The sequence below is a fragment of the Dendropsophus ebraccatus genome, chromosome 1 (genome assembly GCF_027789765.1).
Source record: "Dendropsophus ebraccatus isolate aDenEbr1 chromosome 1, aDenEbr1.pat, whole genome shotgun sequence".
Taxonomy (NCBI): Eukaryota; Metazoa; Chordata; class Amphibia; order Anura; family Hylidae; genus Dendropsophus; species Dendropsophus ebraccatus.
In genome coordinates this window covers 77,397,812-77,410,504 of record NC_091454.1, presented here as the reverse complement: position 1 = coordinate 77,410,504, position 12,693 = coordinate 77,397,812, and the positions used below count along the sequence as shown (strand labels likewise).

At 39.1% G+C, this 12,693-nt stretch overlaps 1 protein-coding gene across 3 annotated transcripts in view; it reads right to left on the bottom strand.

The window, feature by feature from the left end:
• CFAP54 (cilia and flagella associated protein 54) overlaps positions 1 to 12,693 on the bottom strand; it is a 258,255-nt gene that overhangs the window by 185,565 nt on the left and 59,997 nt on the right. For 2 of the 3 annotated variants that reach the window (XM_069973813.1, XM_069973829.1), the window contains exons 18-25: positions 11,392 to 11,545; positions 10,657 to 10,734; positions 10,447 to 10,568; positions 9,993 to 10,169; positions 8,171 to 8,263; positions 6,845 to 7,030; positions 6,036 to 6,175; positions 3,082 to 3,229 (exon numbers count right to left, since the gene is read on the bottom strand). In XM_069973813.1, the coding sequence (XP_069829914.1) occupies positions 3,082 to 3,229; positions 6,036 to 6,175; positions 6,845 to 7,030; positions 8,171 to 8,263; positions 9,993 to 10,169; positions 10,447 to 10,568; positions 10,657 to 10,734; positions 11,392 to 11,545 (1,098 nt within the window). The remainder of the gene's footprint in view (positions 1 to 3,081; positions 3,230 to 6,035; positions 6,176 to 6,844; positions 7,031 to 8,170; positions 8,264 to 9,992; positions 10,170 to 10,446; positions 10,569 to 10,656; positions 10,735 to 11,391; positions 11,546 to 12,693) is intronic. The other variant, XM_069973821.1, reaches the window with a different exon arrangement.

The window sequence follows — 12,693 nt, the reverse complement described above, 5'->3', positions numbered from 1 at the left end:
TGGCAGGCTTCAAGTGACATGTTATTCTACCAATTCCTGACCTCTCTTTTTCCTTTTTGGCTTTTGTACCATTTTGTCGGCACTCGTTCCCTAGCCGAAATTTCTGTTCGATGCAAATTCTTTATTTGTGTGTCTATTTTGTAAACTCTTTAAAAAAATATATTGAACCATAAAATGACGTCCGTTATTTTGAAATAAAATAACGGACGTCATTTAGCTGTCTGGCTTCCCCTTTGTGCAATGACGGCTGTTGGTACATTACTCTAGTTTGGCTGGACTAACTGGACTTTGGCTGTGGCTTAATTAAAAAGTCCATTGAATTTAACCCTTAGAGGACCGGGCCAATTTAAATTTTTGCGTTTTTGTTTTTCCCTCCTTGTGCTTAAAAGGCCATAGCACTTGCATTTTTTCTCCTAGAAACCCACATGAGCCCTTATTTTTTGCGCCACTATTTGTACTTTGCAATGACAGGCTGAATTTTTTCATAAAGTACACTGCAAAACCAGAAACAAATTCAATGTGTGGTGAAATTAAAAAAAAAGCCACATTTCTTTTATTTGTTTTTTTTTTTTAGTTTTTACGCCATTCGCCCTGGGGTAAAACTGACTTTTTATATATGTTCCTCAATGCGTTATGATTACAACGATATGTAACATGTATAACTTTTATTGTATCTGATGGCCTGTAAAAAATTCAAACCATTGTTAACAAATATATGTTCCTTTAAAAAAAGCTCCATTCCCAGGCTTATAGCGCTTTTATCCTTTGGTCTATGGGGCTGTGTGAGGTGTAATTTTTTGATGTGTTCTTTCTATCAGTACCTTGATTGCACATATGCGACTTTTTGATCGCTTCTTCTATCTAATTTTTCTGCATTTGATGCGATCAAAAATGCGCAATTTTGCACTTTGGGATTTTTGGGCGCTTACGCCATTTACTTTGCGAGATCAGGAATATGAATAATAGTTTGGGCGATTATGCACGCGGAGATACCAAACATGTTTATTTATTTATTTATTTTTATTTATAACATGGGAAAAGGGGGGTGATTCTGACTTTTATTAGGAGAGGGGGCTTTTTATTGATAATAACACTTTTTTTTTTTCTTTTACACTTATACTAGAAGCCCCCATAGGGGACTTCTAGTATAAGTACATCTCTTATTGAGATCTATGCTGCATAGATATGCAGCATAGATGGATGAAATAGGCACATTAATTGCTTCCGGCTGCTGCAGCCGGAAGCAATCGAGTGCCGAGCCAGGATCAGCACCATTACGGCGCAGACCCCCGACGGAGTAAGATGTGTGGATCGCTCCTCCAGGACAACATCCCGGAGGAGCGATCCACCCCACTAGACACCAGGGATGGCTGCATTCAAGTAATCGGATGCAGCTGTCAACTGTGACAGCTGCATCCGATTACTTTATTAGCGGTCACAGCGATCGGACCGAGCCCACTAATAGCCGCGGTCCCGGGCTACGATGCGGCCCCGCTCTGATCACATGGAGGCGGCCCTGGACGTACGGATACGTCCACGTATGGGTACGCGTAAGGGTTAATAGTAAAAACTGAGAAAGAATGGTGACAAAAGAAAAACTATGTGTGAACTACTAATAAAAAACATCCGCTGTTTGCAAAAGACGTCCGAAAATAATGATCATGTTTATTTTTTTTACGTCCGCGGCATTGGATATATGTCTTCCCATTGACTTCAATGCATTGCCATAGCAGTCAGTTAAATCTCTGCAAAAACAGACGTTTATTTAATCTAAAAATCGGGCACCTTTTCACTATTTTTGACGTTGTGTGAACATAGCCTTAGGCTGCAATACCACACATAGGTGGAAATTTACTGAGGAGTCCAATATGTGCGACTATTCTAATATGGGTTGTTGTTTTTTTTTTTGTTCCAATATATTGTGTGTGATTTATGGAAAAGTCGCACTGTCATAGTAAATGAGTCTAAGTTGAAAGTCGCAAACAAATTTAACTGTTACTGACTAGAGATGAGCAAACCTCGAGCATGCTCGAGTCGATCCGAACCCGAACGATCGGCATTTGATTAACGGGGGCTGCTGAACTTGGATAAAGCTCTAAGGTTGTCTGGAAAACATGGATACAGCAAATGACTATATCCTTGTTTTTCACATAGCCTTAGGGCTTAATCCAACTTCAGCAGCCACCGCTAATCAAATGCCGAAAGTTCGGGTTCGGATCGACTCGAGCATGCTCGAGGTTTGCTCATCTCTAGTACTGACCAGACGTAAGTCTGCACCAGTTTTTGCAAATTTTTTAAAATTAGCACATTATAAATTGGGCGCAAATCCCAGATCATGCAAGTTTTTAGGTGAATACTCAAAAAAGTCAAAGCAGGTGAGTATGAATTATTTTTTCTTTTTTTACAGCACCCAGTGTCAACTCTTTTTTAAGCATTTCTTTATTTCTTGCTTTGTACTTATGGTGCAAAAAAACATTTTCTCCAGAGGTTTTTATTAAACATTAAGGCTAGTTTCTCTTCTACACGCTGTACAGTTTGCTGTGTTAGCTTGCTAATTCTACATCTGTACACAAACCATGTGATCCTCTTCAGCACACTGACTGCACTTAAATCTGCATTCCTTTCTATCTATGGGCCTGTATGAGGTATTTTAATTGTTGACACACTGAACTGGTGCTACAGAGAGCAAAAAGCTGATCTGACAAATGTATCATTCACTTTGCATCAGCAAATTGGTAGGACATTTTTAAATCAAGACTATTTAGAAAGCTGCTTCATTTTGCATTCATGAGATAAATGAACAGCAAAAATATCAGTGCAAAGGTCTCCACAGCCATTATGGGTTTGTTCTCACATAGAACTGTGATGGAAAATGCACTCGGTATATCTGAAGAGCGTTGTTTCTATAGAATGTGCATTCAGTTTTCTAAACACCATTAGGTTTATGGAACTATCACAGACACTTCTTCAACAAATGTGCCCCTTCTGAATATACCATTTAGTGTCTACTTTTGAATCCAACCATTAACAATCTATGTGTGCTGATCTAACTAAATTACAGAATATCAATTTGTTACTTACCTGCCCCTTCCGAGAAAGCTCACCATCACATACAGAGTCACAGAAAAGTGCTCCCTCCTTTATTTTTATATCATTGAGCATAAAAATACTTCCCAGGAAAAGTTGTAGTAGTATGGGAGAAGAGTTTGACAGAGCTTCATGCCACAGTCTATGGAAAATAAAACAAATAATCTCAGATACCACATGACATGCTAATACTCATATGAGAACAATTGCCAGCCCTTTGGATATATGGATGCTAATCCTGACTATAGTACTTCCTGTAGGAGATGAGGAGTATTAGAGAGAAGTTATGACAAAGCGACTATTTACTAAACAGCAAGAGTCACAATCTGACAGCACTAATTAAAAATTCTTCCCTGCACGCAGCAGGCTGATACTGGCCACTCTAGTTACCATGGTAACCATCGCCAGGTCCCTTTTGTTGGAAACAAAGACGATATTAGAAATGGATTCCAAGCTTCTCTGTGTTATACATAGATCATTGCATGTTATTTACTATAGTGCTGGAAGACTTTGATATTGAGCTTAAAAATAAAAACCCTCTGTGACACAATGACTGGGTCGTGCCCAATTTCACTGTGTTAAAGCTGTGTAACTATTCACAGAATTATTGAGAAAGATAGAAAACAAATAAGCCAGAACTGTGAAAAACGTGACAAGTTTTATTTCTGGCCTGACCTTTCCTGGGTTTGCTTATGCAAAAAAAAAAAAATATATATATATATAATATTTCTCCTACACCTATTACACATACTCCACAGAAAATGGGAACCTTACATCTTATAAGTTTTTTTCTTCTTTTACCAGAGCCTTTCCTTAAGACACAGGTGACACTGAAACTAGAGAAACAATAGAAGTGTTTACCCCCATAGAAGGGTAAATTTAGCGGTTTTCATACCTTATTTTATATCATACGTCATGGTGCTCATTCAAGTAAAAAGTCATCTTTTATCAACTGCAGATTGTGTTAAGTGGGCGTGGCCTCGCCACTTAGCCCCACCCACAATGTCACAGTTGCCCCCCCCCCGTCGGCCATTGGAACAGGCTGGCCGAAAGGTCTAGACCCCACCCCCTTTACGTCGGCCAACCAATGGACGTCAAGGGGGCGGGGTCAACGGTGTGTTGTGGGTGGGGCTAAGTGGCACTAATGTTGTGAGGCCACGCCTACTTAATACAATCTGCAGTTGATAAAAGATGACTTTTTACTTGAACAAGCACCATGACGTATGATATGAAATAAGGTATGAAAAACGCTAAGTTTACCCTTTACACCTGTGTAGAGATGTCACAATGCACAAAGGGGGTGACAGTGTCACTTTAAGTACCAGTTAATGGCTGTTATTTAACCCATAGCTGCACCAGGATGTTACTGAACCTCCTGGTGCTGCTACGGGAATTCAGAGGGGGTTCGTGCGGCGACACCGCTCTGAACTTCTGCGATCCCGGGTGCTATATGCAGCCTGGGACCGCGGCTATTAGTGGGCACAGTACGATCGCCGTACCCGCTAATTAAGTATTTAGATACAGCTGTCAAAGTTGACAGCTGCATATAATTACTTGCTCTCACTCATACATGGTGGTCTATGCGCCTCATATCTGTCTCGGGTCGGGGTCTGCGCCGTAATGGCGTTGATCCTGGCTCGCCACTCTATTGCTTTCAGCTGCAGCAGCCAAAAGCAAAAGAGCACGGATCTCATGGATCTATGCAGTATATCTGTAAGGTTTTAATTTTTTAAAAGTCATCAAATAAAATAAAAGTTATACAAGTCACGTATGGTTGTAATCGTAACGACTTGAGGAACATGTATAACAAGTCAGTTTTACCCCAGGGCGAACGGCAAAAAAACAACACCCCCCCCCCCCCCCCCCCAAATAAAAAAAATTGTGTTTTTTTTTTTTTATTTCACCACACACACACACACACACACACACACACATATATATATATATATTTGTTCTGGTTTCACAGCACATTTTAGGCAAAAATTACATCTGCCATTGCACAGTACGATTAGTGGCGCAAAAAATAAGGGCTCATCTGGGTCTCTAGGTGGAAAAATGCACGCGTTATGGCCTTATATACAAAAGGAGGAAAAAAGGAAAGCGCAAAAATGAAAACTGGCTGTGTCCCCTAAGGGTTAACATTAGAGATGAGCGAACCGGGTTTGGGTTCGAGTTGATCCAAACCCAAACGATCGGCATTTGATTAGCTGGGGCTGCTGAACTTGGATAAAGCTCTAAAGTTGTCTGGAAAACATGGATACAGCCAATGACTATATCCATGTTTTCCACATAGCCTAAGGGCTTTATCCAAGTTCAGCAGCCACAGCTAATCAAATGCCAAAAGTTCGGGTTCGGATCGACGTGAGCATGCTCGAGGTTCGCTCATCTCTAGTTAACATACTTTGGCGGCTATCATTTCAATGATAGCCGTTGGTACATAACTTAAGTTTAGGTTGAATGATAGCTGTGTTTAACACACTTTTGGGTGTGGCCATTTTTAAATTTTCGCTAAGTTTTATTTAAAAGACAGTGAAAGGAAAGACAAAGAAAAAAACTGTGTGTGAAAAACTAGAGGTAGATGGCAGAGCGATGCTCAGTGTCCCTCCAGTGCCCTGTGTCCCACAGTGTCCCCCTGCCATCATCCTCTCCAGCAGCCACAGCCCGCACAGCTCTGGGAGTTGGGTCAAGACATCACCATTTTATCCAGGAAGTAAAGCCTTGATGCGGTAGTAAGTGCAGGGAAAAAGTACTTTATGTGAATTTACCGTAATAAGTGTATATTAGGGATTTGAATAACTTTTGGGGGGGGCAATACAAAAATAAAGGGAGACAGAAAATTACAGCACACTGGAAATTATTTTAGCATCTTAATCTCACTTAAAGCAATCAGAAAAAAGTATTTTCCAAAGTATTCTGCATACAACTGCAATTGTTGTTTAATAACTTACCTCATGTGTGTAATATGGCCATCTGTGAATCCTGTTATTTCAGAACTATTTTGTGCCAGATTTGGCGAGCAGACAAAGTAGTTCCACAGGACAGAGCATGCCTTCTTTGCCACTTTATAGTTACCAATGTGATAAGCACTCTGTAAATCAGAATAGCATTTTATTCTTTATTCAAACTACACAATAAAATGAAAATTAATATACAATTAAATCTGAACAGGTTTTTCACTGATTGGCTGAGTGTGCAGTTCTTGCAAGGCTGACACATCACAGGGGGAAGAACACAGTAGTAAAAAGTGGGCGCCGTTCTATCCACGGGTACCGGGCCGGGGCAGAAGCACAGGAGGCCCTGTACCCGTGGATAGAACGGCGCCATACACGGGAACCGGGCTGCGGTTCAAAAAACGGAACGCGGCACCGGCTTGCCCGTGACAACGCCGTTCTATCCCTAGGTCAGATTAAAGAGGATGTGGCTGATGGTACATCCTCTTTAAGTTTTATTTTTTACCTTAAAGGGGTTGTTCAGGACTTTTAATAAGCCTCAGAACAGAAGAAGAGCTAAAAAAAAATGAAAGTGTACATAGAACATACAACACCAACAAAAGTAAATGCAATGCTAGTTTATTCAAAAGTCATGTCCAACCCCTTTTATTTTAACACACTGGCTAATAAAATCTACAACTAGTAACATACTACTCTGCAGGGACACATTCAGTTGTGTGCATTATAAAGCTTTCTATGAAGACAGATATAGATAGCTAAATAGAGAGATATATAGACAAATCTTCTAATGTTCACATGTATTATACCTGAGCTAGATAGGCAAAAGTTGCAGGTACTGACAAAGGGAGAGAGGCAAGGATTGGTTTGGTTGATTCTCCTATCGCATCTCCAATGAGGCGCCCATCTGCTGCATAGGCTGCAACTGCAAATATATACTTCTCATTTATCTTTAGACCTTTAACTTCCAGTAAGATATTACCATTTGCTGGAACCTGTTGATAAAGTATGTGTGACCATTACTACATACAGTAGATACTGCATACATACAACAAAGACATTTACTGATTACAAATTATGGCACAGTCCTGGGACAACAATAACTGCAAGGAAACATATGCCAGTGTTACTTGGCAGACGTTCTCATGTTCAGTCAATGACAATGAAATCAATGGCACATCTGAAAAAGTAAAGTTATGGAAATCTACAAACAGTGCTGAGAGCTCTCAGATAAATAAATAAATCCGCTTAATTTGTAATTGTCTAACTGTTTGAACGTCTTTTATGCTCAGCGGTACATTTTCACCACAAATTTGCACCCTTTGGCTTGGATCAATAAGCTACTAGTACATAAGCACAGGTACATTTTTTTTTTCTTATAGTAAGATCAAATGATGCATATCCACCAACATCAGGCCTTAAAGTGACACTGTCACCCCCTTTTTGCATCCTGACTTCTCTACACAGGTGTTAAGGGTAAATTTAGCAGTTTTCATACCTTATTTTATATCATACGCCATGGTGCTTGTTCAACTAAAAAGTGATCTCTTATCAACTGCAGATTGTGCTTAGTGGGCGGGGCTTCACGACAACAGCGCCACTTGGCCCCGTCCACAGCACCACCATTGGCCCCGCCCCTCTGTGACATCATGAGCACATAGGTCCCACCCCTCGACGCCCATTGGTATGGGCCGACCTAAAGGGGGTGGGGCCTAGACCTTTAGTCCAGCCTGTTCCAATGGTCATCGAGAGGGTGGGGCCTGTGTGTCTATGACATCATGGAGGGGCGCAGCCAATGGCAGTGCTATGGGTGGGGCTAAGTGGTGCTATTGCCGTGAAGCCCCACCCATTTAGCACAATCTGCAGTTAATAAAAGATCACTTTTTACCTGAACAAGCACCATGATGTATGATATAAAATAAGGTATGAAAACTGCTAAATTTACCTTTTATACCTGTGTAGAGGAGTCAGAATGCAAAAAGGGGGTGACAGTGTTACTTTAACTAGATAATAAATTTGGGCTATTAAGTTCTACTTAAATAATTTTCCACTATTTCTAATACTAACAAATGAAACAGACTTTGTAATATCCTATATCTACTGTATACATAATATTGGAAACATTTGAAGTTTACCTGCTCTCCAGTTCCCAGAAGACTATGATCATTTAACCGTACTTTTAAGTTGGGGCCTGTAACACACCGCCCAAATAAACAGTACCAGGCCACCTAGAAATAACAACATAAAAAATATATTTAACATAGACGATATAATAAGAATTGTGTGACAACTCAAGAGCAAACAATGAGAAAGCTACATGAATAAAATAAAAGGCTGTTAGATGGAAAGAACATACTTAACACCACAGAATGGCTGCCACCCACAGTTTTTGCCATATAAAAAAATAAAAGTGATATAAAAAGCACTTTTGATTCACGAAAGAAAAAAAGATCAGGTCACATATCCAGGCAATAATTTTGGTCAAACTGTATATAAGTCCACTTTTTATATACAAACAACAGCCGTTTCGCAGGGAACGGTCATTGTTTAATGCTGCCTACAGCTGGAATTAATGTTCATGATAATTATTTCCGGCTGTTGGACAAATTTTGTTAGCGCTTATCAGTACATAGGGGAAACATAGCCCTAAGCTATGTTCGCACATAGTATTTTGGTCAGTATTTCTGCCAGTATTTTGAAATACTATGTATGAACATAGCCTTAGTGTACAACATACTGGTTATGTTGTGGTTGGGCACATGTGGTAATAGTTTGAGGGGAGCCTAAAGTCCTTTGTAGATGGGCTGATTACCACTAACAAATGTTTCTAGGAACGCTCATTTAGACAATAATCATCCAGTGTAAAAGTGCCAGAGATCAGCCGCGAGGAAGCAAACATACGGTCAGAGGGATGGATAAGGGGTTTTGGGTTTAGACCAAAAGAGAATAAGGATTAATGGCAAATGGCCTTTTTCGGTGTACATTTTTTGAGTAAAACTAAGCCAACTAATAAGTGGTGCAATTGTACACCAAACAGCCTAAACCTGTCCCAGACTTTCAATCAGCCTTAGTAAATCTGGTCTATAATAAGTGTAGGCAAAACGATTGTTTCACAGACGGACAATTCCCCTGTCCTACCCATACACAGGAACGTATGTTCCTGTGTTCTTTATGGGAGGGGGTATGCTGCAGCCACTTCTCTCCAAGAACAAAGGGGCCGTTCAATGATTTTCCATCAGGTCCTCCTCAACATCATGTCAGTGGAGTCTCGGTAGAGCCCCATACAGTTTATACTGACAGCTCAACCCACCGCAAACAGTGGGCCGACAGAAGTCGTCAGAAGTCGACAGTTTAGCCGACAGAAGTATAAAGCGTCCTTAAAACTGGTGGGCTATCTTCCCACATAGTAATATGGTCAATAATTTTCTTAGTATTTTTAACGAAAAGCGCTATTCCACCGGACGATTATTGTTTGCATAATCGTTAACGATTAACGATCTCAAACGACTGCTATTGCGATAGACCTAAAAAAGTTCACTCATTTCCATGGAACGATAATCGTTACTTATGATCGTAATTGCGATAGTTTTTCTTCGCTATTTATTCACTACTGCGTTTGTATCTATTGCAAACGACCGAACGATGTTTTATTCAATGCAAACGATTTGCAAACGTTTTGCAAACGAGCAACGATAAAAATAGGTCCAGGTCTTATAAAGCGATCAACGATTTCTCGTTCGGTCGTTAATCGTTAACTACATTTCAACCGCACGATTATCGTTTAGATTCGAACGATTTAACGATAATCTGAACGATAATCGTCCGTTGGAATAATGCCCATAGACATATTCTCCCTGTAGTCTTGCAATATAAAAAATGTATTTAATTTATGTAAAAAGGAAAAACGTCTATAGCTAGCTATAGACAGTTGTTGTTAATATCTGTAAACTAGTTTACCTTAGTATCCGATGTGAATGAAGCTGGTTTAAACAGCATTGAATTTTCTGTTCTGCAAAGCAAAATAGGTGGGGGAGGTACATTCATTTTGCCACCTTTTGCCTCTGTTTGTTTAATGCAGGACAAGTAGACTACATTTTCTTCCATTTCAGCTTGCTGAATCAATTTCTCTGAATCCTGCCAGTAGAATAACATGGAAATAAATAAGCAATAAATTGTACTTCTGACTGCTCGTGTCCAAAGGAAGAACAATAAATATGTCCTAGACATTGTTAAGCTGGGAGAAAAGCATAGAAAAGTCTAGGTAACATTGCAGAATGTTATTATGCCATAATTTAAGCCAAAGATCAATATTACTGTAACAGACGCAAGCACAACATATACACTGGACTCATAATGCTAGCACACAAAGAAAGTTTAATAACATTGATCAAATGATAATACTCAACATTACCTCAAGGAGCATGCTAGGGGAACAGTCTAGTGCTGTATTCAATAGCACAGCTTTCTGCATTAAGAAGATGGCTTTCGAGAGCTTATTTTTGTTGATTTTATCAAGTATTTCCGATTCTACAACTCAAGGGAACAGGACAATGTAGTTAGGGCAAGCAGCACTTAATCATGATTTTTTTTTAGAATAAAAGCATTTAGAGAGCTCTCTCACCTGTGTGGAAGTGTAAAGGCTCATCTCTTCCCTGGATTTGCCCAGAACTTTTAGATAATCTTAGATTTTCACTATTAGCTGTAAATACAGAAATCATATATTACCTAAACTGAAGACTTAAAGAACATCTGCACACAGAATGTAAGGAAAACATTGGAAAGGAACATAAAAGCTTAGTCTCACCTTTGAAGACTATCTCCCAGTTGAAATATAGACATCATTTTACATACAAAGTTAAAAAAACTTGGTGACTTTAGAACTAAAATTCTGGTCCTATAATTTAGGATGACTGGCTTGTATTTTAATAAAAATCCATACAGCTGGACAGACTGGGTCATGTCTGCATGCATACGTACATGCTGAATATCACTAAATGTTCTACTAAAATCAAAAGGTTGGGTTCCCTGCTAAAATGTTATAGACAAGATGCCACAGATTGACCCGTTTACCCAACAACAAATGTAATGCATCATAAACAATGGCTTTTGTTTTCCTGCATAGTAGACAACCACCCTACAGTAACACATCAAAATAAAATCATAGACACTACAAAAATGATTAATACAATGTGTTACAATGTTCACAGTATTTTATTAAGACAAATTCTGAGGATGACATGATTTACTTCCTCACAATTGTATCAAATTCCTTATTTTGGGTTTTTACTACGTACTAAGATATCCTGTCATAGCAGTTCTTTATTTTAGACAGATATAGCACAGGCAGATCTCCTACCTTTTACTTGATAGAGGATTTTGATTGACACCCGATGCTGGGCTACAATAAGCTCGAGCTGCAAATCCATCATCGTGGCATTATTTACACGTGATTCAGAAGAACTGCTTTGCACTTCAAGTGTGTTTCCAACATGTTGTCTCTTTGCACCCAGCTTACAGAAAACACAAACATATAGAGAATAGATTAGTATTCATTTGTGCTACTGGGTTTTAATTAGTTTATAATCCTAACAAACATTACTTCAAGACTTAACCAAGAACATACAAAACATTAAAGATTGAGTAAGCAATAAATGTGAATGATACATCTGTTAAACTCAGCTGAACATGTAGAAATACTGTATGCATGAAGCAGAACCTTTACCAAACTCTGGGTCTCTACAGGTGACCACAACTATAACTTTCACTTGTCATAAAAAAGTCCAATTTTGGTGATTTTCTTTTCTAATTTTCCAATTTACTGTCTATATAATAAAATAACCCCTATATCTTGCAACCATTTTACCCACTAAGCCTCATTCTAAGCTAAGGCCTTATGCACACGTTCAGTATTTTTTTCTGGTCCTGAAACAACCCGTGAGAAATTGCGGATTGGACATCCGTATTCCATCCGTATTCCATCCGTATTCCATCCGTATTTCCGTAATTCCATTTTTTTACTACTCATTGCTTTTCAATGCACTTCATCCGGATTTTTTTGCGGAAATACGGATGCCAACATGTTACAATCCGTAAACAATCCGTAACCAATTGATTTCAATGAGAGGATCCGCAAAAAAAAATGGGTCCGCACCCGGTCCGCACTAGGACATGTCCTTTTTTTTTTACGGATTGATTTTCATCCATTTCTGCTACTGATCGTGTGAATAGCCCAATAGACTTCAATGTGCACTAACTCGGATCCGGAAATACGGATCCGTAAATTACGGAACGTGTGAATAAGGCCTAAGTCTTCATGTTCTGTTAAAGTCAAAACAGTTCAGGCAAGATGGCTGCCTCCATAAATCTGAAAAATAAAGCACAAGTATTTCTTTATTACTCTTTATTTGGCTGCACAATTTGTGCAGTTTTAAAAAATAATTTACTAGTTAAAAACTAAGCATAGGGAGTTTTATGGGGGCTCAATTTTTAAACTTTAAACTGTGTTTTTTATTAGTACCATTTAAATAAATTTTCCTTTAGAGGGGTTATCAAGGCTTAGAAAAACATGTTCCCTTTCTTTCAGAAACCAACAGCAGCACAGCTATCTTAAGTATAGGTTTTGCAGTTTAGTCCAATTGAATTGGAGCTGAACTGTTAT